This window comes from Anas platyrhynchos, chromosome 8 (assembly GCF_047663525.1).
Source record: "Anas platyrhynchos isolate ZD024472 breed Pekin duck chromosome 8, IASCAAS_PekinDuck_T2T, whole genome shotgun sequence".
Lineage (NCBI taxonomy): Eukaryota > Metazoa > Chordata > Aves > Anseriformes > Anatidae > Anas > Anas platyrhynchos.
In genome coordinates this window covers 38680591-38708520 of record NC_092594.1, presented here as the reverse complement: position 1 = coordinate 38708520, position 27930 = coordinate 38680591, and the positions used below count along the sequence as shown (strand labels likewise).

Genomic DNA, 27930 nt, shown 5'->3' with positions numbered 1-27930 from the left:
AGCCGGAGCTCCTCATCCTCACCCTCACCCTCACCCTCACCCTCATCCTCATCCTCATCCTCATCCTCATCCTCATCCTCATCCTCATCCTCATCCTCATCCTCATCCTCATCCTCATCCCCATCCCCATCCCCATCCTCATCCTCATCCTCCTCATCCTCATCTTCCTCCTCCTCCTCCTCCTCATCCCCATCCTCATCCCCATCCCCATCCCCATCCTCACCCCCTCAGCCCCCTCAGCCCCGCGGCCGGGGCGGGAAAAGGGGGGGCGTGGCCTGTTCAGCAGGGGGCGTGGCCTGCCCGGTTGGGGGCGTGGCCTTCTCGCTAAGGGGGCGTGGCCTCTCTCCGGGGCGTGCCCCCCGCCCGTCTCGCGGTGCCGCCGGTCTCGCCCCGCGCCGCGCCTCTCGCGAGAAGCGCCGGCCAAGATGGCGGCGGCGCCGGGCCGCTGAGAGCGGGGCCCCGGCGGGGCGGTGCGGGCGGTGCCGGGCCTGAGGGGCGGTGCCGGCTGCGGGCTGGGCCGGAGGAGGAGGGGAGCGATGCCGAGCGGCTGCCAGCGGCTCCCCGGCGGCCGGCCATGACCGGCGAGAAGCTGCGCTCGGTGCGCCGCGAGCACCGGCCCTGCAAGGCGGGCGGCGGGCTGCTGGGGCCCGGCGATGAGGAGGCGGCGGCGGCGCCCGGCGGGGGCGGTGGGGGCGGCTTCACGGCGGGACGCGCCAAGGCCGCGAGGGCCGGGGGGCGCCGCGCATCGGGCCCGCAGGCGCTGAAGGCGCCGCCGGTGGCTGGCGGAGGAGGAGGAGGAGGAGGAGGTGGAGGAGGCCCCGGCGCCGAGCCCGGCAGGGGCCCCGCGCACTTCCCGGTGCACGAATGCGTCTTCAAGGGCGACGTGCGGCGCCTCTCGGCCCTCATCCGCACGCAGGGCATCGGCCAGAAGGACAGCCACGGTGAGTGCGGGGCGGGGGGGCTGGGGCGGGACCCCCCCCACCGCCGGGACCGGGGCTCAGGGGGTGTCCGGGAGCCCCGCGCTGCTCCCCGTGTGCGCCGGGAGGCGCTGCCCAGGCACAGGCCGTGCTCCGTGCCCAAATCACTGGAAAAATGTGTTTATTTCGCTAAGTTCTGTTCAATTTTGGATGTGGCAATGCTGAGGGGTCACCTAGGAGTGGCTCCTTTGGGTTATCTTTAGGTTTCCCCCCAGGTTAAAAGAAAAATAACAACACAACAACTGACAACCGAATTCTTTGCTTCTGGGGTTTGAGAGCACCAAAATCCTGTCAGCGGCTCCCCTGCAGGCTTGCTTTGGATAGAGAAGCAGCAGCAGAAGTAGAAATATCAGCCTTGTGCTACTTTAAAACGTGTATATATTGAAAACCTGCCTATTTCGTAATAGGATGCTTAATTTGGGGAATATTGTACACGGTTAAAGAACAAATCTCCCCGTGGAGTCAGCTTGCATTCCATGGGGGAGTTCCCCTCTGCGTTTCCTGCCTGTTTGGGGTCAGGCCACGCGTCCAGGAGAGTGGAAGCCGTGCGGGATGGGGCTGTGCACAGGCTGTGATTACAGGGCAGGGTTATGCTCTAATTCTGGCCGGGAGATAAATGTCCCCTTTGTGTTGCTTAATTGTGTTACATAAAACAGAATCACCTCCTAAGAGAGGGCAATCTTCGGAATTGGTACAATCAGTGGAAGAAATAGTTAGCAATGAAATCCATCTCCGTGGTGGGATCGGGCACTCTGCAACAAGCGGCCGCGTGCTGGTTGGTGTAACTCGCAGCTCGGTTTCCTCAGTCGGGATGGGGAGGAGTATTTCTTACAACTGTCATAACATTTTTCTAAGTGGTTTGCTATAAATACAGCCACGGATATATTTATCCTGCCATCCTCATTCCAAGCGTTGCAGCAAAGACGAGGAGAATGAAAGCACCAGACTCGGAGGGAAATGTTGTCGCTGTGTGCCTTCTGCTGGCTTCTCCCCTGCAGCCCTTCTCGTTCCTCATCCAGCTCATCGGTGTGAGCTTGGGGTCTTTGCTTTCAGGGTGCTTCCTGGCACACCTCTGCTGCACTGTCATCTGCAGCGTGTCACAGACATCAATACCAGCTTCTAAAATATATAAAAATATACACTTATCTATATATCTACATACTTATATAAGTCTTTTTCAAACGAACATCTTTCTGCTTTCTCGCTGCTGATTACGGTAGGAGTGCTGTGGATTTATCTCTTGGTCTTTCTCCAGACTCTTACTTTCAGTGTTCCTTTGTTCTTAGACTTCAAAAAAATAAAAACAAACAAACAAAAAGACGCAACAAAACTAAACCCAAACCCTCGATGTCTGGACGTTCGGAAGGCCTGACTAACATTTCCTTGTTATTGTTTTCTTCGTGCCTGAATCCACCCCTCGCTTGTTGACGTGTTTGAGTTGTGAGTTACCTGGGCAGGTAGCTGCAGCTCACAGCTGCCCTCAGAAGTCAGCCTGAAGAGTCCTGGTGCGCGATGAGGAAGCGATGGAGGGGAGGAAGACCTTCTAGTAACAATTGGTGTTTATAGTTTGGTTCCATTTTTAGCATGTGGTTAAGGGCAGAGAAGCCAAGTCCTGGAGAATGTTAAACTCACGGTAAAATAAACATTGGTGGTGGTTTATAAATGGAGCGCAGCCTGCCCCACGCACTGAGCTAACCTCAAAAAAAGCATCACCTGTCGGTAAGGCCAGCGCCGGCTTTCCAAAAGAAGGTTTCTTTGGGGAAGCTTGTAGGTATGTGCTTTAGGTTACTGTGATTTTTGCTATAATGCGCATTTAAAAGCTTCAACATAGATTTAAAATAAAAATGTTGGTTTTGGAGTAGGCAAATCTTGCTGAATTACCAGGGGAAAACACTCGTCCTCCTCTACGTGCGTGCACACAGGTCTGCCCTCCCGTTAGGGCAGTGCTGGGCTCTGTGTTTGTGCAAACAACTTTTATTTGCATGCCCTGGCTGCAGACGTGCAGGGTTTCGGGCCCTGTTGTACTGCTGCCATCTCAGAGTAAGGCCTTGAGGGCTGCATGGCTTAAACTCGGGCAAAATCCTCGTCCTGGTGGGCCTGGTGCTGCAGCCGTGGCTCGTCCCGGAGCCTGACACCCCGAGGTGCTTGGGTGTCCCTGGGGTTGGAAGGAGCGAAGCCTTCTCCCAGCCTGGCCTGCCAGGGGAGCGTGGCTGTGCTGGGCAGGGAAAGTGGGTTAGTGAGAAGCCGTGCACTTCCCATCAGGTTAATTTAACTAGAATTAGCCCGTGTGCTCCGGGTGGGGACTGTCCTAGAGCCGTGACTCGGTAACAAAATGTGTTTGATGTCCTGGCGGTGGCACTGGAGGCTGCAGCACGGTGAGGTTGCAGCGGGACCGTCCTGCTCCAGTCCCATAACAGCCGTACCCTGAGAGCATGGGGCTTGTAGCTGGGTGCTAGCGAGGGGGTTGGCGTGCCCCTCGGTGGCTGCTGGGGTCAAGGATGTGCTTGCAGGTCCCCAGCCTTGCTGAAGGAGCAGACATGAGCTGGTCCCGATGTGCCTGCCCCCAGCCAGACTCCTGAGACGAAATCTACAGAGGTCTTGTGCTGCTGCCTGCTTCGGAGCCTGCTCCTTGCAGTGGGTGGGGTGGCATCCCGAGGCCCCTGCCTTCCCTCAGCTCCCCTGGGCTGAGCGAGAGGTTTGGCGATCGAGGGGGCTGCTCCGACAGCGCTTCCCGTCTGCTGGAGGCTGTGGGGAGATGTTCTGTGAACCGAGTGACACCTCGCCGTGATCCCTTCCTTCTGTGCCAGGTAACCTCACGTGGCTTGCTGTGATAAATCACCTAAATGTGCTACTGATAAAAAAACGCCTATGCTTGCCCCAGAGCATCGAGGCCTCCCCAGGTTATCAGACCTTAAGGCAGGTTAGGGATGGAGCTGTGCAGAATGCTGTGCCCGAGTGTGTCTGGCTGTGCCCAACAGAGCTGGCTTGGGCCCTCAGCTCCTGCTGCCACTGTCACCTCTGTGCAGGGCACCAGGAGCGGGCACTGCTCAGTTGGCAGGCCTGGAGCAGCGCCTACATGTGTGTGCCTGGCTTCCCATGGAAGGGAAGTGCTTCTTGTAGAGCAGCGATGGGACTGGGGTGGAATAAAGCCCCGTGTGAGGTGAGGCTGCCTGCAGTGCGGGTGGCTGCTGGGGAGATCTGCCTGGGGCTGCGCTGCTGGGGGTCAGCGGGCTCTGAACAGGGATTTGTGCTGGGCCGTGCCGATGGGCTCGGCTGCTCCGGCAGTGAGTGGGCCAGGGACTGAGGTGCTCCTGTGTGTCACGGTGCCCCTCTGCTGTGTGTCTGCCCTCCCTTTCCTTCTCCCCCATTTCAGGAGGTGGTTCAGCTTCCCTTAGTGGCTCCTCTTCCTTTGGTCCTGCAGCGAGCCTCGTTTTATCTCGTGGATATGTGTCAAACCTCAGGCTCCTTGCTAGCACCTTACTGGGTAAAGACCAGCAGGAAGGATATTAACTACCTCTTCTCATCTTCCTCAGAAATAGTCTTTTTTTCTGGCATTGACAGATTCTGATTTCTGTGCTCCAGCAGAATGCCTGTTGGTGCGCACGCTCCTTCTCTCCCCCTTGCCTGCAAGTTTCCCGTTCAGTTCTCAGTTCCCTACTTCTCGGTGTGATGAAGGTCGCAGAACCAAAGCGAAGTCAGTGCTGGAAGAGCTCCCTGGAGGTAACCCAGTGCAGCATCCTGCTGGGAGCAGGGAGCCTCCAAATCAGATCAGGTAGCTGAGGAGGTTGCCCGGAGGAGTTTTGAAACACTGCGCGTTGTTGCCCAACTGCAGTTCCTGTTTACCAGCGGAGAGATTTGCCAGTTCTCAGTGTAGCTGTCACAGGCCCGGTTATTTTGGTGTTTCTTCCCAGTGTGCCAGGAGCGTCCTTTCCATCCCTTAAGGAAGCCTGGGTGCACCTGGGATTCGGGGTTGTGGCTTTGGCTCGCAGGTGTTACGGAGCCTATGAATAGATTTGAGGTTAGCCGAGTGAGGTGTGCACGGCGGGCGGGGAGCTGGCTGCCTGAGAGCCTCAGTGACCCGCAGCAATAATTTGTGCTGTGTCTGGAATAGCTGATGCCAGGCTGCCTGTGACCTCTGCCTTTGCCTGCTTGCCTGTCCTGATGGGGGATCTCGTGGTGCTGCAGTTTGTTGGTAATCACCGTGCAGGAATGTTTTGGAGCACGTCTGTTGGGTGAGCAGGGCAGCATCCCTGGTGTGCAGCTGTAAAATTCCCCCAAAATCCAGTGCATGTGTTGGAACTGGCAGTCCGTTTCGTTAGCTTTGCTAGAAGATGTTTGAGCATACAGAGGAGCACAGTTAAACGGAAGAATTTTACAGCCTTAAGTTACAAAAGTGAAATGCTTTAGAATTAGCAGTGATAATGCAGCACCTTCCTGTCCCTTACTGTGTGTGTGTCTAAGACCAGCAGTAGCAAACGTGTCATGTGTAGCCAAACAGTCCTGCTTATGGTACCTGCTGCTAATCCTGGAAGCTTTCTTTGGAAAGATGGCACTAAGCTAACCAAAAGGTCCCCGTGCTTTTGGAAGTGAAGTTACCATTAGTTTTCAACCTATCCGTTTGCTTTTTTAGTAAAAATTGTATTCCAAGTCTTTGAAAAATTCATAAAATATGCTCTTAAAACTTTAATCAGTATTGTATCTTGGAGTAGCTTTTACCCTAGATCTGTCATTCTCTGTAAAATACCACACTCGTCAGCCCATGTGAGAGGGTTGGGTTATCGCTCTCTTGAAGATGTGATTGTACCGCTTTGGCCGGAGCACGTTTCGGGATGTAATTATAAAGCTCTGTCTCATGAAGTGTTTCAGCTGTGTTTATTTTAACAAATATAATCAAAAGACTGTACGTAGGACTTGCTTAAAAACCTAACTGCTCTGGTGCACGTCAGTGTGCTCCTTCACTGGGTCGTGTATCTGAAGTTTCTTAACGCAGAGCGTTTGAGCTGTGTGTGCAGCCCTACCGGGAGTTGCAATGGTTTCTGTGATGTCGAATCTAATATCTTTTTTTCCACTCTATTTTAGGAAACACTCCTCTGCATCTTGCTGTGATGTTGGGGCATAAAGGTTGGTAAAAATATCAATTTTGTTGCCTTATATTATCTTGAAGACTGAGGGGCAAGAGTAAAGATTTGTTTTCTGTTTTTCCTGAATGCAGTCTTGTGTTTCAAATTACTTCAAAGTTGAGGTTTTCAAAAAAAAAAAAAAGTAGTAGTCATGCAGATTTGGAAGAGAGAAGTCTGGGTGTTGGTCAGGCCGAAATCAAGGAACGAGGTAGGCAGTGGGCTAGGCTGGAAAGACGGACCGACCCCATTCAGCTTTTTCCCAGTTATGAATAAAAATAACATTTCCTAGAGTAAGTGACTGCGTGGGTGAAAATCGCTTCCCTGCTTTTCATACACTCCTTCATTCACTTATTCAGATTTCTGACCCACTGCCCAGCTGTTGCCTTGTGTTTGAAGACTGACTGCCCTGCGCAGGGCCCAGCACGAGGCTGCAGGACCATGGAGCCTGGTGGTCCGTGGTGGCTGTCATCTTTGTAGACATCCTTTGGGAATTTTTTACAGCAGGATTTCCAGGCACAGGATTTCTATTTCTAATAGAAAGCATTGAAGTAGCCATATTTTAAGGCTGGGGAAAAAACATGGAATATAATTGTTCTGTCTCCATGGCAGAAAAATTCTTGTTTCAGTAGTGAAAAAGAAGAATGCCTTGGTTTTGGTAAGCCACAGGAGTCCTGCACCTGGCATGTGCTGCTGCTCTGCAGCACAGCTATTGTCAGCTACAACAGCACCACACCACACTGACAAGTACAAATGATTTTGAACAAAGCTCTTTCTTTAATAAAATAACACTGATATAGAAGAATTTATCACCTTTAATTCAGTCCAGTTGAGTTCTAAGTCTCTTTTGAGCTGTGGTTATTTTACCTTCCAGCTCTAAGATTAAAAGCCCTCTGTGTTCAGTGCTGACAAATCCCCTGGTTATTGCAGCCCAGCATGGCAAGGAGGGGCACTTCTTCCTGTCGCTCCTTTTCCCCATCAGCTGTGTATTTGAGATTGCAGTTTGCAGTTCCCCTCTTGGCTCCTTTGTCAGTTGTCCCATGTGTGAAGCCCTAAATCACTTAGGATGTGTATGGTAAGCCTTTCTGTAGCTTGGCTGGAGCAGGAATATTCACACGGGATGTTAAGAACAGCACCTGGGTTTACTGCTTTGACTGACTCCTGCTTGGTCTTTGATCCACCACGAAGCCCAGGTCCTTTACAGCCTTGTCAGTCGGTCTCGTTGATCCTGAAGGTCAGTTTTCTGTCTTTCTGGGCTGGTGCACATGCACTGTTCAGCCCTACGTGGCAGCATTATAGCCAGACCTGTGAATTCCAGGGTGAATTTACATCCCGTGTGTTTATCTGAAGGTGTAATCTGCCTGTAAGCCTATCTGCCTTCAGTGCACGGTGCTGTTCCTGGTAGGCGCTATCTAAGCAACCACAGAAGCACCGCTCTGTGTGTGTGGACAGAGCAGTTAGGGCTTTTGTTCCCTTACCACAGAGCTGATGTACTCAGCAGCGAGGTGTCTCTTCCTTCCCGCACGCGGTGCTTGCAGTGACTCAGGGTGGCTGTATCTCGCGGGGCTGGTAGGGTTTCCTGTAACACCTGCAGGTGAGGAATGCAGGAAGTTCCTCTTGGTGCCCATCTGATTCATAATGAGAGGGTTTGTTCAGCCTGCGGCGCCGGCTTGATCCTGCTGTATCGCTGCAGATGGGTCAGGGTGATCTTAATGAGATGCGGTGAGGAAATGCTCCCTGCTTAGAAACGGAAGAACCATTGAAAAGGAGGGCAGCTCATTCAGAACGTGGAACCGCTGAAAGCTTTCTCCCTGTAGTTTTAGGGGTTACTCCTGATTCCATCACCAGCCTCTCCCCTTAGGGAAGGGAACGCAGGCTGAGCTGTGGCTACGCTAGGAGCTTGTGTGATATTTATGAGACATTAACGGTGCTCTGACAGCACGGCACGTGCATGCCAAGTGTCGGGGGGCACCGATGCGTGCTCTTATCAAGGCTTTGACAAAAAGCGTAGCACAGCACTAACCCCTCTGTGCGGGGAGAGCACAAACCTGCAGGTGGTGTGCTGTGGTAGCAGGGCTGTGTTATCCCCAGCGTTAGTCCTGGGCTAACCATTGCTTGCACATTGTCATGCATATTCTGAGGCTTTCCGAGGTCCAAGTGTGCTTGTGTGCCTCCTGTAGATGCCATGTTGCCACAAGATGATGCAGCGTGTAGGGATACTTTGCTGACAGGTTTTTCTCTCCCTCCTGTATGCGCAAGGTTATCGAGACTTAATAAAAACTCCGTGCCTTCATGTGGATTTCTAGGAAATGAGTTCACCACTGACCTCTGGGCAAAGGGGGTGAGATAAGGAGAGGGAAGCCTGCGCACAGCTTCCGCGTGTGGAAGGGCACAAAACGTCTCCTAATAAATGTATAGCCTTGTGCAATGGGAGAGGTGATGTCAGTTTTACAATATCTGCTATATAGAGGGAGGGATGTACACACACAAAAATGCTGCTTTATAAAAAGCAAAATACAAGAAGCAGAAGGAAAACTCTTCCAGTGGTGATGTAATTGGTCACTGATTACCAATTATGCTTTTAGTGCTCATGTTTAATAGGAAAATACTACAAGTACTTACATGAATGTTTTTTAAAATGTGTTTATAGTTTGTGTTCAGAATTTGGATGTGTGTTTTGGTAGTGTTTAATATATTGAATATCTACTATTTCTTATATTACTGTTTCCATGAATGATATTGATGGATCCCTTATGTTTACTGTAATTATTACTGCTTTGTTCCAGAATGTGCCCACTTGCTTTTAGCCCATAATGCTCCAGTAAAGGTGAAAAATGCTCAGGGATGGAGCCCTCTTGCAGAAGCCATCAGCTACGGAGACAGACAAATGAGTAAGAGCCTCTGAACCTCTGCTTCCCAATTAATCAGAAATGGAAGCCTCATTCAGGATAGGAAAACAAAGGTTTTCAAGCTATTTTTTATATAATACCCACGCTTATGTTCTCTGCAGAATTTATCTTAATCAGATCAATTTTTTTTAATATTTAAATATGATTTGATAAGCTTGACACATGCCCATTTCCTGATCTTGATAGGAAAGAAATTGCATTAGGATACATCACGTTGAACAGAGTTAAGATTTTGGTTAAAGCCATTGTAGAAGTTACAAACTAGCATTCTGTATTTAAATTAGGAGTTACGGTGATGGAGAATGGATTTCAGCTATGTGAGATTGTTTAATAGGAGCTAGGCCATGCATAGTAGCTGTATGGATGATATTTGATGTAACAGTTGGCAATGGGGCATTGCTTTTATGTTGCATCTCAGCAGGTCAATAGACAAATACAGCGATTGAAGTGAATTACTTCAGATATGAAGTAGTAGAGTAAATCATTCTACTTCTGCTCGCTAGTGGGTGTAATAGTATTTATTTTTACCGCATCTTCCAGCAGAAAACTTGCTGTTCTACTTCACAGTATATTAATGCCCTAGTTTGTAATACACTAACAACATTCTGCATGGAGTCTCCTCACTCCTGAAGAATTTTGTCTATCTGTAGGCTTATGTTCACTTTATTTTACTAAAACATGTAGAAACGTGTAAAAAGCCTTCTTGATATGATTGAATACGTTATATTATAAACAGTTTGAGGCTTTTCTTCCTGTTGTGATCATAGTGGGTTATGTATAGTTACTATAACTTTACACAACTATAAATCTAATGAAATGCTACATTGGCATTAATTTTTTTCTAAATGTGTTGAATGCCAACCCTAACCTCCAGTTAACAACCAAATAGCATAGTTTTTCCTTATCGTTAATTTCTGTTCAGTTACAGCACTCCTAAGGAAGCTTAAACAGCAGTCCAGGGAAAGTGTTGAAGAAAAGCGACCTCGGTTATTAAAAGCCCTGAAAGAGGTAAGTTCAAGGCAGTTACGTTGACAAAAGCATGGTAGAAAATAGTGGCTTATGTTCATTTAGTAAGGATGCGCTAGCAAACTATAAAAAGACTTCTTTCTTGCTTGTGCAAAGCTAGTTGCTCTTAACAGTAACCTTAGCTTACCATGTCCATTTTAAAGGGTCACAGAATTGTGTGTGTTTTAAGGTACTTCCTCCTCAAATTCTAGGAATTCGACCAGTTTTGTGTAAGACCTATTAGTCATCTCTGCAGTCTATAAGTTAAAGAATGTATTTTTAATCTACACTTTTTGTTTGATTTTTTTTTTTAAGGCTTCCTTAAACCCAGAAAAGGAAAGACTTTTTTTTTTTTTTTTTCAGTCTAGTTCTTCAACTGCATGCAGCAAACAGTTTTTCTCAATCACAGTAAAACTTCCCTGACTTTAGAGAAACTAAGAAGAAAAGGTCAGATTGCTCTGTTTCAGCATTTTACTGCTACTGGTAGTGTGCTAGAACTGTGATTACAAAACACGGATGTTTATTTCCCTCTAGGTGGGGTGGGCTTCTGTGTAGTCAGATTGTAAAAACAAGTGGGTTTGCAGAAAGCAAACCAGTTATCTTAATTAAACCATATATCAGAAAACTGAGCTAAGCTTTGTCAGCAGTGCAGTCTTTGAATGTGCTCTGCCCGTGTTCCTATGTTTTTCATTGATCCAAGGGAGGAAAAAAACCTGCTGTCTATCTAGAAGTGGGGAAAAAAAAAATCAGGTTTTGTGTGAGAGCAAGCAGCCTTACTAAAACAGCTCTGCTGTTCCTTGTTCCTACTAGTGCAAGGCCTGGCTTAGAGTTGCGTGTTTCCTTAATGGAGTGGAAAAATATGACTGCCTCAGTGTATTATCAACATTGCTGATTTTTTTAATCATGTCAATCCTTACTTTGCTTTTGCGTTTGCATACAGCTTGAAGGAACTGACTGGTGCATTTATGGGATTAAGTGTATTTCCAGAAGATAATTTGAAATGTGTATATGTGGATGCTGGTAGCTGAAACTTGACTCATTAATTTAAGCTATAACATATAATTCCATGTCATTGGTTGTGGTCAATCAAAGCAAACAGCGGCCTTTAGTTCTTTTAATGAATATTTACAATTAATTCACACAGCTAGTAAGCAGTGGATTTGAAAAGATTGTTTCAACAAAAAAAATAATCAAAATTGCTAGCTTAAATGAATTACATAACTTTGTCATTGTTGATTCTACTGTAGGTAAAGCTTCAGAAATGATTAATTTTAGTATTGATTCAACTACTTGCATCAGAGGGTAAAAAGTATTATTTGGTAGAACACAATTCTGCCTCTAACTTTCAACAAGTTTTACAGTTCTCACTTAGACTAAAATGTTTGTTAATGTATTCTTCTCCTCTCAGCTAGGTGACTTCTATCTAGAGCTTCACTGGGATTTTCAAAGTTGGGGTAAGTGGCTGTGTATCCTCTTTCATAGGGAGATAACTTAGTCAGTCTTCAACACACTAATTCTTTCAAGCTGATTTTTTTCTGATTTTTGGAAAATTCACGATCCTGTTGAATAACAGGACTGGTGCCATTTAATTCCTTGAATTTCAGTCTGTACTTCCAGTTAAGTGCAGCTAGCTACATGTTAGTGTTCAAACCTTAATCTGAATGTGTTTTTGTGTGGCAGTAGAACATAGAGTGTTTCTTGATTTCATCTTCCTCCTATCAGAAGAATAAAAGTTTAAATAAATTAACAAGAATGCGTTAAGAATGGTCACTGTGTCTGAATAATTTAAAAATGTTGATGATATCTTCTGCTACTGGTGGAAATTCTCGTAATTCTATATAGCTATGTATAAGCATAGTCAAAGTACTTGATACACTATATGCCTCTTCCAATATTCATAGGGGGAATCAGGAGGCAGCCTGCTATGAAATCTTGAGCAGATCCTGAACAAAAACCTTCTTTTTTATGTAATCGATTGTGCACTTTTCAGAAGAGTCAGCACGAAAAAAGAGTAGGTACAGGCAAGGAATAGGACATTGCTCAGTGATGATACTGTGGCCTGACTTGCAGAATATTATCATGGCAGTAAGGCACTGCACAGAAAAAGCTCCTAGTGGTCCTCTTCTCCAGGGGTCTCCCTGTGCAGTAGCACATACCTTTTGTTCAGCGCGTATTTTCTGTTCAGCTGATATAATAAAAAATTTAAAATATCAAATCATGGAATTGAAATTTCAATTGGCTGGAAGACAAATTATTATAGTCTCTATATGGTTTAGTTCAGTTAAAATGAGGATATTTTAAGATCTATCCCAATGCTGGAGGTACTCTGTACAGTTATGTAGCAGTCTTACAGTTATCGATTAGAAAAACACGGTGTCAGTCAATTGTACTTGTGTAGAGATTGTGATGGAAATGGGCATGTTGTATTTCTGTACTACAATGTGTAGAAATTCAAGGTGAGGTGTAGTTTTAATAGACATATCTTGCAGAGGAACCTCAATGTCCTAATTGTATGATCTCTGTCCCTAATTGCAGTGCCTTTACTTTCCCGAATTCTGCCTTCTGATGCTTGTAAAATACACAAACAAGGTATAAATATCAGGTAAGTACTGATTTGTAGTTTGTGATTCCTAAGTCACAAATATCTGTACGTTAGTGAAAATGCTGGTTTCAAGTGTGGTGTGAAAGAACACCGAGGAGTGTGCAGATGCTTGTGAAGCACTGTTGTGTTGGTACGTAGGTATTTAGAGGCAGGAAGTGGTTTGAACTACAGGAGTCTTTTCCACTGTCAAATTGATGTTAGCTTTAATTCCTGAGTCACTTAAGATAAAGCAAAAACAGTTGAGCTGTGTAAGGCTGTATCTACCAGACATGACAGTGACTAATTGAAAAAAAGGAATTCTGTGGAGTAAGAAAAATTGTACTGTTTCTGTTTTTAAAATGCTCAGTGCAGAAGATTCACAAAATCCTGGACTTTTTTCAGCCGTTCAACTGGTTTAAATTGTGTTTTCAGACTCAATTGTCTTTTCTGTTTAGGCTCCAAAACTTTAATGGGAAAAATGTTGGGATTCAGCAGGTTATATCTGTAGAAAGTTATTTTCTTATTAAAGCTTTTAGCATAGATATATGAAATGACTTTTTAGGTCAAATTTGAGTCTGAGAGCATTTTTTTCCTCCTTTCTCTGCTCCACTTATATAGCTGGGAGTTATGAGACTGGCTCTCAAAGGAAATAGATCCAGATTCTTTCTTGAATTCAGAGGCCAATATATGACGAGCATTAAGGAATCACCCCTTAAAACTGAAGTGGTTACTAAATTCAGGTTCTTTAACCATCTGTTTTGGAGGAGTAAATATTCTAGCACTAATGCATATGAGTTGCTAGAGAGATCTTTTTCCTTGGCTCTGTCTCTAAATTATTCAGGTCAGCAGAAGCCTTTCTTTTGTGTTGGCGAGGGGAAAAAAATAGCAACAGTAACTAAAATATATCAAATGAACATTCAGTCTGTTTTCTAGCCCTCTCTCTAAGATGGGTCACATCCTGGTATTGCTACTCAAATCAGTGGTTGCTCCCTGTGGGATAGGATGCTTGCCACGTGGAGTAGTTGCATTTCTCAACACACATGCTGGCTACGTAATTTGTCACTTCCTCATTCTGTCAGCTTTGAAATAAAGATGAGCTTTTCTTTATAAAACACGGTATTTTAGGTTATGTACAATACAAAGGGTGCTCTAGCACGCAGGGCAGGTTAGTCTGGAACCAGCTGCAGCCTCCACTTTTTCTTCCAAATTTAGTGGGATGTTCACCCCATGGTACATGGGGTGGTTCCTGCTGGCAGACAGGTGCTTGTTGACTTGTCTGCATCGTTAGGAGGTCATTCCTGGTCTGAGGCTCAGCAGCTCATGCTGTCTGCCTCCTCTACTTTGTGTAGTTGTTTTTTTTTTGGCCACCATGGTCACTCGCTGCATGCTGGCGAGATGTTGGCATGTGATGAAAGATGGAACTTACTCTATGAAGTTAGTGCAAAAATAGCTTGGAGTGCACCTTTGATGGTAGACATTGTAATGTGAAACCTATTACGTGGTTATACTAATTCTCTATTTCAACATCCAGACTTAATTTATGGAATATTTTGTGAAGACTTAGGTCTTAATGTGTTTGGTTGTGACAAAAAAAAAGTAATTCCTGCTTGAAAACAGAAAGTACCAGTCTATTTGAGTGTTTGTGGGTAACTTCTTTTAAAATACTGCTGTATTTTCACAGGCTGGACACAACTCTCATAGACTTTACAGACATGAAGTGCCAACGAGGGGATTTAAGCTTCATTTTTAATGGTGATGCAGCACCCTCTGAATCTTTTGTAGTTTTAGACAATGAACAAAAAGTTTACCAGCGAATACATCACGAGGTGGGTAACCGTGTGAAGGGAGGGTGTGAAGTACCTCAAGCTTTTACTGCCCATCAGAAGTCTGACTGAATTTACTAAACAAAGTATGCCTCTCAAAAAGACCCAAACTATGAAGTAATACAAACCAGGTATTTTTTTGTTCAGCTGATGTAACTGAAGCTCTGTTGGTGACGTAAAATTGTCTTATGAAGAACTGTGTTTGGATACAGACTTCTAAATGGGGGAAAAACCTGGAGTATGAAATACCTGTTAGAAAAGACTGTTTCATTCTGAGTAGGTAAATAGGTTTTAAAGTTTGAAGCATGACACTTCATCTTTCCAGTGGGCTTAAGTTGCGTGTCCTCGGGTAGGTTTTCAAGTTTACTTGCTGCTGCTTTGCACCCGTTTAGTCACTCTGTGGCCAGTGTAGCTGTAAACAGTGCAAGGCTATGACTCATCGGTCCCCTACTATTTATTTGAGTTTATAATTATAGCTTCACCCACCAATCACTTAAGCATGGATCTTTGCTTATGCAAAGGGTGTGGCTGGTGAGCTTCAGGATAAGTCACCCTTAAATATTAATGCAGATGAAATGGCCAGGATGAAACTGTTCTGTTAACCAGCTCAGCTTCTGTAAAACTGGCTGAAAATTCAGGAAATGCTGATTCTGGGAAAGGTTCCAAAAGAATAGGTGCATTGATTCTAGGTTTTAAGAAGTAATCATTTATCATCAGTTCCTTGCTGTATTTGGAAATTTTCCTTCTAGGAATCGGAGATGGAAACAGAGGAAGAGGTTGACATTCTGATGAGCAGTGATATTTACTCAGCAACATTATCAACCAAATCAATTACCTTCACGCGTGCCCAAACAGGATGGCTTTTTCGAGAAGACAAAACAGTAAGCTGAAAGAAGATTTCAGTCTGGCGTTACTGGGGACAAAGTTCAGAAAGTCTTACAGCAATGTGATTGGGGAAAAAAAAAGTGAAAGAATAAGACACTTGAGGGGTGGGCTGGTGATGCTTTCCCTGCCCTCACTACTGTCCCTAGTTTGACCACATGGTGTATCTGACAGACTCCCTTCGTAAGAAAATGGTAGTCTGGAAGCAGATAACTGTAGCTGGTGTGTGCATGGGGGAAACAGACTGTACAGAAAATAACTTTATTCTGTGATTATATTGTCTGTGCAAAGTCACTCCAGGATTTATGGTAAGGATTCTCCTGTATGCTCCTGTGTCTGTGAAATGCAGGAAGATGAAAGCGTTCTGGGTACAGTTTCCTTTGCATGTTCCTTCCAGTTATTGTCCTGCTGTTTGAGGTACAAATTCTTAGCTGCAAAAACATTGAAGCAGCCACCTTCAGAGCTTCTCTAAGAAATTGCCTTCTGGTGACTAGCTCTGAAAGGTTTTGTTCTCACCTGGATGTTAAGTTGTGCCATTTATAGACAGTTTTCTGCTGAGCTAGTGTTTCTGAGCTGCATCCATTCATGAAATAAGGAATCCATATTTTACATGTGTAAAAAAACTAACAGAAAATCCATGCATATAAACTACAATGTAACTTGTTGTTGAAAGAACTTTTAGTCAGATTTCCCTTGGCCACTCTCAGATTCTTAAACAATCTCTTCTCAATTTCCGTTGATACAAAATAATTGTTTCTGATGGAACTCTTGTGTTTGTGCTGTATGTGTGTTAGTGGGACTGTACAGTGATAGCTCACATGGTTGGTTGTGTAAATTTAAATTACAACATCTCAATCCTGCAGTCATCATACAGTAATGTAATTATGTGTATTTACAGGAATTTAGATGTTTTTATTTTATCTTCTGCAATTAATTCATGTCTAATTCCTTTCTTGCAGGAAAGAGTAGGAAACTTTTTGGCAGATTTCTACCTAGTTAATGGACTTGTATTAGAATCGAGAAAAAGAAGAGAACATCTCAGTGAAGAGGATATTCTTCGAAATAAAGCTATCATGGAGAGCCTGAGTAAAGGTGGCAACTTAATGGAACAAAATTTTGAGGTATGCTTATGTCAAGCTTTACACTGATTTTTTCCAGAAGGGAATAAACTTTCATGTGAATAATTTATGGAAGTTTTTGTTCTATTATGGCTGTCTGTATTTTAAAGTAATAAATATTACCAATAAGTGTAATTGTAGTCATTAGTTTAATTATCCTGATTAGTGCACACATTGAGAAATTTTTTTGATTATATTGAATATTTCAGTCATAATTAGTATCTTAATAAAAGATGATGTTTTTAGCTTTGACAAATCACTAAGTTCTTTACACCAAATGTTTGTTGTTTAGAATGCCCTTCTAGTTCTTTTTCAATCCTGTTTTCCTTTAGCTTCATTAAAGTGGACTAAGCCTGTTATTATCTCCATGAAATCAAGAGCTATTCAGAGTGAGCCAGACATCATCTGGGAACATGCATACAGCCTTTTAAAAAGGATTAATTTATTTCTGTATTAGTTTGTGGTTTGTTACTTGTCATTCAGGCTCTTGAATTAACTGATTAAGCAAAGCATTAAAACAGGCAGCTTCTGTGTAAATCGCTGTTTGAGGCGTAATATCTAAATGCAGCCTATGAAAGGAAGAGTAGGAGATGGAAAAGCTGTGTGAAGTATCAGCTGCAAATCAAGTACATCTGTTGAATAGTAAAATTCTAAGAATATATGGAAAGATAAACAGCTATCTTTCTCTGAACAGCCCGTCAGACGGCAGTCACTTACTCCACCATCACCCAATACAATTACATGGGAAGAGTACATATCTGCTGAAAATGGAAAGTAAGTGATTTTGTTTTATTGGCATTAACTTCCATAGACACTGTTAGGTCGCTGGTACTTTTTTTCAGTGTCCTGAAGTTTGTGGGTGCTTTTGGTTTTAGTTTTCAAGGGACAGAGGAGTCTTGTTGTTGATTGCTTGGATGTTTCACGTGTGTCTGTGGATGGAAGAAACTGGCTGGGAAGCTGATACCTGTGTACAAACAATATTGTGTCAGGTGATGATAAAATACAGTTTGGTCGTGTACCTGGTAGCTATGGCTTGAAATTTAAACGCTTTGAAAATACGTGCATCTTAGCTGGCATTTTTTAAAGGAAGACTTCTGTCAGTTTCATTGCTGTAATTCACTGATGTCTTCATGTGATGATAATAAATATTCCAATTCGCTGTGTTTAAAATTCAGTGTTTAAAATTTAATGAGCCTAGTAGCAATGTCAGCGTGCGAAAACACACTTCTTCCAGAGTACAATGGCACACAGAACTCCTTGTACTAGTGAGGTTTTTGCAAGATGCTCTGCTCTAGGCATGTGTTAGGTATTGAGCAGTTACATTTTAAATTAATTTGCAGTAGCTTCACTTGTAAAATATCCGAGCAGTTGAGTTGTTTTTTTTTTTTTTCAAGCGTTAAATGTTTCCCAGCTGTTGCATGTAGAAGGGCCCAGAAGTAAATAAGTCCTTTTTTTTCCACAGCTACCATAGCCTATGCTATAGTCAGATGTAAGCAGGGAAGATGATGACATTACAGTTCAGGCTTACTAAAAATGCACATGTATTTTTTTTCACTTTCATTTTTATGTATTTAAATAAAATAAATATTCAAGCATAATAAATAGGTTATGCTTGATCAACATAGAACGTGTCTGTTTTGATAAGAGCAGCATTTAATAGTCTGATAACCTAAAGGGTGTTCAATGGAAATTTGAGGTTCTAGCTAATAGAAATCAGATGCCAGTAACATCTGTTACCTGATGTTTGTTCTTCTGTTTCTGTTTTTCTGTCCTGTTTTTCATTATTGTCTTCTAGTGACAATAACTTTTCTGCTTTCTCTGAGATTGTTTCAGTCTCTTCACAAACTTAACACTTAAACTTTGCTACTTTTTTCACATACAGACTATTTCAGCTTACTTCTGCAACCAGCTGGTGAATGTATTTCTAGGTAATTGCTGTTCTATAGCAGTTATTAACGTAATGTTCATGTGGAGTTATTTGAAGACTCTTGTCTTTTCCCTAACTGTATCTGTCTTGCCTCCAGGTTTAGCAGAACTCAGTGATCTAAATTGAGGTGCCTACCAACTGATGCCTTTTTTCTATATACAGCCTCTATTTTGAAGTACTTGCTTTAATGTAGGGATTCTTTATTGGCTTTTCAAAGCTGAGTCTTGATTCTTCCCTTTAAAACTGAGGTTCCACTGAGAGGGGGGGAAAAATTACTTTGTCTTTCTCCCCATTGCAGGGCTCCTCATCTGGGTAGAGAGCTGGTCTGCAAAGAAAGCAAGAAGACCTTTAAAGCCACAATAGCTATGAGCCAGGAATTTCCCTTAGGAATTGAATCGTAAGTCAAAATTACTGGCCATAAATAGTACTTACGTGTAAGAAATATGTTAATGCAGAATGCTTTGTATCTTCAGGTTAGGGACTTTGGTGGTTTAAAAACCATGTATGAAGCAGTGTTGTTAAGCGAGTAAACTGTTACAGACCTCACTGCTGGTGTGCCTGCTCTCAAAGAGCTAAGTACTCACTCCCCTGATGAGACCAGGGGCTTGATGAGGTTTATTGTTAATTGTCACAATGCTCACGTGCCTGATCCTACAGAATACTAAACCAGTTGTGCCCATTATAAGTTTTAGCACAAAGTTATATCCTCCATACAGAACCATGTCAGGTTCCATATGTCTTTAGAGAAGAGGGGTGTGGTAGTTTGTGCTTCAGCTACTGGTGTAAAATGAGGGCAAGAATCAAATGTCTTAGTGTTTGTTTGTTTGCCCTGATAATTCAGTATGGATCACTAAGAACTGAGTGTGACGATGATATTGAAGCCATACATAAGCACACACGCACAATTGGCATGATGTAACTTTTCAAATCCTTTTTCATCACCTTTTAACATTTTTAAAAATCTTGTATTATTTTCAGGCCAACTTCCTCTAATTTAACAGATTAATCTGTGTGTTCACAGCATCGTGCTCTGTGGGTTATTTTTATCTCTTCCAGAGGGGAAAGCCTGCGGAAATAATTGGTAATGAAATCTATTCTCCTTTCCAGATTATTGAATGTTTTAGAAGTAATTGCACCCTTCAAGCACTTTAACAAACTTAGAGAATTTGTTCAAATGAAGCTTCCACCAGGCTTTCCTGTAAAATTAGGTAAGGCTACTCTAACAATTCTTGTGGGTTTATTTTGCCAAAATGTGTGTGTTCGTTCTGTACAACGTATTGAAAAATTCTGAGTTCTGGCAAAGAACTTCTACATTCATGTAAGTGCGTGTTGCTGTAGACTTCAGGGGAATGCAGTTACAGTACTGCAAACAATGTTCAGTTTGAAAAAGAAAATCTGCAGCTCAAAGGAGATTATAGCCCTAGCCAGGAAGAGACCTCTGTAATTTACGTTTTCCTAATGCTAGGGTCTTGTTCTAAGAATAATACAGATAAGCTGAAGCGTCCTTGCCTTAAAGCATCATCTTAGTCACAAGTTAAGTACTTTGTAGCATTTTTGTATTGCTTTTTTCTCGAAGTTTATAGGTGACATATTATTCAATTACAGATAAACAGAAATTAAAACATTTCCCTTGCTACCAGATATAAACATATGAAACAATTTATTTATGGGTATTGATTATCGCAGTGCAAACTGTCACAAAGTAATAGCACGCTTTCTAAATGTTAGAGGATTTCTTGGTATCAGTAAGCTTGGACATTCTGAACAGACTGTATTCTGCCCCCTGTCACACTTGCACAGTTCTGTTTATGGATTGAGGCTTGCAAAGTTCTTTCAATTCCCCCGTCTCACTGTGGGGGAGTGAACGACCGGCTGTGTGGTGGTCAGCATTCTTCCAGGTTAAACCACAACAGTAGGGGAAGGGTTCCCTGGTTATCAGTCTGCATCAAGAGAGGAAAGTCACGGAGTTTATTATGTTAATATTTTTGAATGGTGTATTGAGTTGGACATTGTTTCACTGCTCAGGGTATCTGAGCATTTTCTGAAGTAACTTTATTATAAAGCACCTCTTCATTTTTTTTTAGGAGTTTTGAATTGCCATCTTGTGAAATATTAAACAAGCTTCTATACATTAAGCAAGTCTGAAGTTACAATTCATTAAAAAATAGTTGGCAGTTATTGGTAAGCCTGTGTACCTCTGATTTTTCCCTGTCTTCGTTTCCTCTCTAGATATTCCTGTATTTCCCACCATCACAGCCACTGTGACTTTTCAGGAGTTCCGTTACGATGAATTTGATGAATCCATCTTCACTATTCCTGATGATTACAAGGAGGACCCCAGCCGTTTCCCTGATCTCTAATTAAACTGGAAGGTTAATGGTGAATAACAATAACAATACCAGCGTACCACAGTGAGAGCAAATGGATGCAAATAGCCCACAGATGTAGATAAAGGAGTGGGTCATAAAGGAAGGGATAAACTTAATCCAGAGTAAAAGGGAACGTGCATCAAATGACTGATGTACCAATACTCACTCTAACGGGCATCTAATCTAGTTCCTGATTTACAGCAAGTCTCCTGCTGTGTTGTTCACACTTTTATACATCCAGTACTGCAAGCGTGGTAGTCTGACACCTCAATGACCCTGAGAATACTTAACAGCTGTGAGGACTATCATTCGTTTTTAAATTTTTTTACATTTCTTGGTGATACAAAAAGCACTCTTGGACCATTAGCATAAAAGTGGAAATGTCTTAGCTGGATATCAGTCCTTTAAAACATCCCACCATATTTTAAGATGACGGTATTACATTCTTTCAAGCTTTGTTTTTGAGAATTGTAAACTATGTATCATTATGTATAGTTCAGTAATTTGAATGTTAGTTGAATGCATATTAGGAGGAATGTGTTTTCTGTAGTTGAATGAACCAAATGGTAACCATTAAACAATTGCATTTTCTATTGCAATGCACTTCAGAAATAGCATTCACTCTGCAGGGAATAAGGTACCTCCTCTAGCACCTTAGTGCAATCCATTGTGGTGCTATCCATGTCTCTGAACCATTAATTTCTTCACTGAGCTGTTTGCTAATCTTGCTTTCATTGGCCCTGCACATAACTTCTCTTCAAACTGGCTTGGAAAAGCCTCTCTGTGTCCATGATGCGTCTTGATTAGCGTGCTTGGAAGTTCATTAGCTCGAAGTCACCACTTCTCATCTGTCATGTTCACTTAGGAGACTTGCTCCGTAATGGTTGAACACCAACTAGGTTATCTCCTATTTGTATTTAGCAGCCACTGGAAAACATGGGGTGCTTATAAAGAGTTCCTAGAACAATAAGCTCAAGCCTTTGTATGAGGAGAAAGGTTTTCTTGAAGTTAGTTCAATTGTAGTGCACATTGAATAGGGCTCACCTTAGAGGATTTTATTTGCAAATGCTTAGAATATTTCCAAATTATTTTTTCCCCTTATTTTTAATAAGTAGGGGTTTCAGTACCCTGGCTTCTTGAGCTTATTCTCATTCCAAGTGGTTCCAGTCTCCTAATTTGACAAAAATCCAGCTTTTTGGTTTGTTAGCAAGAATTTGTGCAAAAGGCTAATGGTGCTATTTGTTTTAAGAAATTTAGATTAAAGTGCTGTGGTGTAATTGTACAAAAATGTAAATATTTTCAAAATTATATTCTTTGTGCACTGTAGTTAAAACTTTTTCTGGAAATAATAGAGTTAAGTATCAGAATTTATTATGAAGAGTACCATCAATGCTTAGTAAAGGTAACCAACCTAACTAACCATGCGGATGATACGTGGAGATAGCTTATCACAAGGCAATAAAAGCTGACTTGTCAGGCACATTGATAGAATGTGGAAATACGTGTCTGAAGGAGAAACTCTTTCTGAACTTCTAGAATCTACCTGTATAAAACCCAAAGAGGCTGCTCTAGAGAAATACAGTATCCACTCTATAAACGAGTCCTGGTGAATCACTATCCGCAAAGTAAAGGTGAGGTGAAAATAGGAAATTGAGGTTGATCCTTGTCCAGCATCACTTTAAACCTGCACCTTGGATGGGTGAGTAATGCTTACTTTGCAGACTGTGACTGATACACTGGAGTTACTAATGCAAAATCAAATAAAAAAAAACAAACAATAGGGAAAAAAGAAAGGGAAATGTAAAATTTTTGTAATTATGTTTGAGTACTGTATCAATAGCAGATGTTGAACATTTTCTAGGAATGACAGGACTTGTTCTTCCAAGTTGTTATGAATTCCTAAAGTGTTTTACGTCTATGGTATAAGTTGACACCCACCTCGAGGTCTTGCTTAGAACCAGCTGAGATCCTTACCACAAGAGACCCAGATTGAATGTATGTAGAGACTGAATTGTCCAGTCGGAGCTGGAGGTCAGGATTAAATACTAATGGGGCCAAATGCCGAATACTCCTGTTGCCCTCTCTTACAAATACCTAATGTAGAAAAGAATGTTTGGGGCAGTGCTGCTGGATCAGGTTTTGTGGCAGGCACAAAACCGAGGAGAGTACGGGTGCCATAAAGTTGCTTGGAAACTTCAGCAGATGCAGAAGGCTGTTTCTTCATAAAGTGAATGTTAGAAATCTTTTTTATTTTTTTCTCCTCAGTATTACAGGGAAAGAACCATTTGTTTTGTTATTTTGTGCTTTTGGTTATTCCAAAATATCACAGAGCTTGCTGACATAGGAAGGAGCCAACGTAGCTGGGGCTATGTGTTTTGGCAACGTAGCAACTGCAATGGACTGGATGCTAGATCTTAAACAAACAAAAAAAAGAAAAAAGCAAAAAAAAAAACCCACTACCAACAGTTATCACCTTTGAGTGTAGCCTTATGTGAAACAGAGGGTTCTGTGTATCTCCACCTGCCTGTAGAAGAGACTTTACTTCTGGTGGCGAGTGAGGTATGGCTTGAAGCCCACTACAGGTTATGGAAATGTGGTCAGTGATTTCCATGGACTCTGGCTGGAGATTTTTTTTTTAAATCTTCATGACTACACAATGACTAACTTTGATACATTTTAAGATTTGCAGGAACTTTTTCTAGTGCGTTGCTATATTAAGGCTTGCTTTAATTTGGAGCATCAGCAGAGAAGAATGGACACAGGTTTTGTTGACTGTAGTCTTTTTGCATTGTTGTAGTGAACATACTACTGCTTTTCTTACTCCGAAGCCGAATGATCTGACTCCATCAGATTGTCCTTTCCAGTTCAGTGACTGTTTTTTAGACTCCAGTGACCGCCTCATTCAGTGAGAGTTGGTGAACTGTTTCTCGGTACATTTCCTTCCAACTTCTGGTGATGTGTTTTCTGTCTGAAACATTCCTAGCGGTGAGTTTTAAAACACTGTTAAAAACGTATGGACACTTTGGGTGTGGTTTGCTGATGGATACACTGAAAGCTGTAGGAACCTTCGTTAGCGACAGCAACGTGTCTTGCGTTAGGCTGAGCCTGTGCTGGGGAGCTGGGTGCTGAGCTCCCCGGCAGCGCAGCTGTGCTGGTGCGGTTCTCCAGTGGTGGCTGTGTCCACACCGGTATCAATGTTTTATCCAGTATCATTCATTTTGCTTGCAAGGGTTTTTTTTATTGTACTGACCCCGCGCATCCGTCAGTACGGAGCCATCCACGCAGAAGCTTTGTCGGCGCTGTAGGTGGGTGAAGTGTTTCTCGTCTAGATGTAGCCTCGGCCCCCAGCTGTGCTGTGGGCGTTGGTGTCCGTTACCACTTAGATCTCCTCTTTGGATATCTTTTGGAAAACTTGTCTTTTTAGCAGGATTGATCTAGCGGAACTTAATTTCTGTTTTTTCCCTTCATCTTTTCCTTGAGGCCACATTAGGTATTAAGGAAGGGTTGTCCCTTTACAATGAGTACATATCCACTGAGGCTGTCTCGTTACTGCTGCATAGACAAAACCCCGGCAGCTCCAGCGCTTTAACGCCCCCTGTACATGTGTGGGGGCTTCCATTGCAACACAATTCCATGGAATGTGAATATCTGCGTAACAAAAACGCATTCCTGGACCTACTAGCGGAGTTGTGAGGTATCATTTGTGCTGCACCCAGCTGGGCTGGGAGAGGCAGCTTTCACAGCCTGTGCAAGAACCACGGTGTTGGGATGCTCGCTGGCACCGTGGGGCTCCCGGAGGCAAAGCTGACGGTACGGGAGGGATGCCCAGAGGGGAGATCTCCGTGTCCCAGGGCTGTGACAGAGACAACCTCAGCGCAGAGTCTGGGTGGTGTTTCTCTCTGATCTCACCACCTAATTTTTTCTGATTGATGAGAGAATTTTTTTATGAATAAGTCTTAAAAAGACAGCCACTAATTTTGGTAAACTGAAATAAGAAATTGTTGCAAATAAATTCTAGGGGTTGTTTCTTAACCAAACCGTTTTACTGGTCTTCCAAAACATTGCTTTAATTTGTGGCAAAGGGAATGCGTTGTCTTTTTCCTTTCAAGGAGCTGCTGTTCCAGTCACTGTACTCACTTTACTGCAATTCTTGATTTATGTATAGAAATGATTTGTTTAAAAAAAAAAAAACTCTGGATATATTTGTGCTGGAAACCCACATTGTTGATATTCAAAGCAACTGTCCATTTTTAAATGTATTTGTTCTCAATTTTAATTCATGCAAGGATAACTGCATTATTTAATCTGTATTAACAAGTTTCCTGTAATGCTGCAGTTTCACATTTATTTTCCTTACAATTTGTAACTATCATGGAAACAATGTCACTTTTTTTGCATCTTACTAGTTTTTTTGGTCCATGTTTTTAACTTACCTTCACTAATAGTAACGTTTTGGTTGTATCATTTGTTAGAATAAAGACCAAAATATGCTGTTCGATTCTGAAATTGTTCAACATGTGACAAACATGTAAAAATCAAGTTCAATGCTCCCTCCATGCGGTACTCTCAAGAGTATAGAGGTGTACATCTCTGAGCAAGGATTTGATTTGAGAAGATGAGTTCACACTGCTGCATTCTGCAAGGGCATTTTATTGGTCAGTTTTTAAATAAAAGTCTCAATTTTCAGCCTAGCACTGGTTTTTACCCTTTGTGAAGCTCTAAAATGTGATGGGACTGTTTACTACACAGGGGAGGTGCAGTAGTGGTAGATCATGAACACTGCTTCCACCATACTTGAAGGTGAAGGAGACAGAAGCAAGCTCTTCTTAGCAAGTAACAAGAATAGCTACCTTGGAGGGAAAAAAAAGAGACCTTTTAAGTTTAACTGTGTTCAATATTGACATTAGTTCTATCTCTTAAATCGAGAATTATACATAGAAAATGTAACAGTAATCTCAGAACAAGTGTGGACAATGAACTTTTAACAGTCAGTTGCAAGAGGAAAGTAGAACCTAACAGAGAGCTACAAAGTTAATTAAAATAGTAAAAGCACAGACTTAAGTCAACAGGTACATTGTAATCTTCAGGGTTGGGTTGTAATAACCTAAAGTAACATCTAATGTAGGTAGCTTCAAGTCTGGCTTTGGCCAAAATGAAGTGCATTCGGTTTAAAATGGGTATGCCAACACCTACTCTTTCTTCAGGGATTTCATCCAGAGTGTCTTGCTCAGTCTGACTTCACAATAATCATTCTTCCTTCATGTAGTGAGAGATATCCTTGTAGGAAAGCCTGTCTGCTGGAACAGCAGCCCCCAGCTACAGCAGGCCAAAACCTCCATCTGGCCTGTGGTACCTCATCTAACACCATTTGTGTACACTCATTCCAAATGGAACAGGGCAGCTTGAACTGCATGCTGATCAGGTACCTGAGGAATTGGAACAAAGCCAATATTGACATTTACTAAATATTTTAGTTTCATTTTAGGGGAAAAGATGTCCCATTCCTAGACTAGAGGAAAGGGATGCTTTTGGGTGTCTTGGTAGTGGCACGCAAACAGAACAGCCACTACTAGGACTGTGAGTGAATACTGCTGAAATCTGGCAGTAGTGAATGTAAGGTTGCTGTGTAAACAATTAACCCTATTTGGTACTAGTTTTATTTTTTTTTTTTAAGAATGCTAGTGGCAGAAATAATAGCTGTTGAAATACTTAATATAGCACAGGAATTACCATTTGCCAACATAAACAGTCACCTCCTGTATTGCTGTGCTCTTGACCTTTGGTTCCTAGCTGTCATTTTCCAAGGAGTTTAGGTTTGGCCTAAAAATAGCTCCTGCTCTTTGCTTGCAGTCTGCAAGCAGGAAGTGGGAGAAAGCAAGGAGTGACTTTTATACAGTCATCAGTTCACAACTGGCAACCCTCACTGACCAACTCTCAATGCAATTTTAAGCAGAAAAAAACATTCTGCCAGTTATTACTTTAACTTAAAGCCCCTTCCAGGAATGCTAGAGGACAGGAGCAGCTGCTCCTCAATCAGGATTAAACTACTCAAGTAAGGCAGAGACTTGTTACACGACTTGAAAAGCTTCACCTCAAGAGGGAGGCGATCTCAGTAATAATTATCTGTCAATTATCAATCCAACGTTAAGATCTTTTTCAGTCTGCACTCTAAGAGCTGGTGTACATGGACATGGGCACAGCGTGTGCAAGCCCTGCAGGAGGAAGGCAGCACTGAGCTCTGCACCGATACTGAAGAGCACCAACCTGGTACAGCTGTTTCCTAAAGCACCCAGCAGCCCGTAAGAGCCAGCCGAGACACGCTGGCATGCTGGAAGGCAGTAAAATGGGCACAATTAGGAAATGTAGCCTGAGAACGCACGCTCTTGTTTCTCCAGTCTCCACATTTAGGCTTGGGCAGCCTGAGGTACCCAGTTAATGCACAACACAGACTTCGTTACTAAAATAAACCACCAATCATTTAACTTAATTAAACGTAGCACTGTATACGTCAGCCCCGGCTTTAGCACCTTTAGCTCAATACACTGGTAAGGATCTGACTTAGCCCTTTCATTACAGCATGTTAATGACTTTCACAACAACGAGGTCTAAGGATCAAGGAGGTTTACTTTATTACTATAAATTGTTTTATGTTCTTATACTTCACATATAAATACCTTGACAACTAAAAAGGCACATCTATGAAGACATCATGCACCTTGTCCGTGTCTGTATTTTGTTACAAGAACTATCAGGTTCTCTGCACTGTCAGAAATAAAAGGCTAGAACTGCTTTTATGACATATACCTCTCTGTATTGACAAAATACTTCAAACAGTTGGTAAAAATTTACATTTCTACAAATTCTAAAAAATGACACTTCATATCTAAATGGCAAGTTCCACTTTGCCTAGGGCAAAAGGACAGTTTAAAAAAAAGGTGATTTGACTCATCAGATTCTAAAATTCAAGCACCACTTACAGTTTTATTCCAAAACTTACTGATTCTAACCAGTAAGGTTTCAGTTCCTGGCATAACAGCCTATTTTATACGTACAAAGCACTTGCTGCTTCCTGTTTCTTTGTCTTCCATCAGCATCCTAAAAATAAAGATGAATGTTCATACTTCAATGAAAACACAGAATTTACAAATATGTTTCTTTAAAGTATTTGCCCCCTAACACCTCTAGATTACCATTTCAGCCTGTTCCCTTTATTCCCAAACGA

General features: G+C 42.7%; 1 protein-coding gene across 1 annotated transcript; it reads left to right on the top strand.

The window, feature by feature from the left end:
- The first annotated feature begins 390 nt into the window (after nt 1-390).
- ANKRD13C (ankyrin repeat domain 13C) lies at nt 391-25214 on the top strand. The gene is made up of 13 exons (XM_027463611.3): nt 391-941; nt 6057-6098; nt 8881-8985; nt 9926-10011; nt 11417-11462; nt 12544-12610; nt 14271-14415; nt 15162-15293; nt 16254-16415; nt 17107-17186; nt 18638-18736; nt 19447-19547; nt 20569-25214. The coding sequence occupies exons 1-13, from the start codon at nt 575-577 to the stop codon at nt 20697-20699; spliced, it is 1563 nt and encodes a 520-aa protein (XP_027319412.1). The 5' UTR covers nt 391-574; the 3' UTR covers nt 20700-25214.
- The last annotated feature ends 2716 nt before the right edge of the window (nt 25215-27930 follow it).

Excerpts from the sequence above, each read along its gene's own strand:
- ANKRD13C (XM_027463611.3), top strand. The coding sequence starts at position 575 with ATGACCGGCGAGAAGCTGCGCTCGGTGCGCCGCGAGCACCGGCCCTGC. Across the intron at positions 16,416-17,106 it reads TAATGGAACAAAATTTTGAG|CCCGTCAGACGGCAGTCACT; the intron begins GTATGCTTATGT and ends TTCTCTGAACAG. Across the intron at positions 18,737-19,446 it reads TTTCCCTTAGGAATTGAATC|ATTATTGAATGTTTTAGAAG; the intron begins GTAAGTCAAAAT and ends TCTCCTTTCCAG.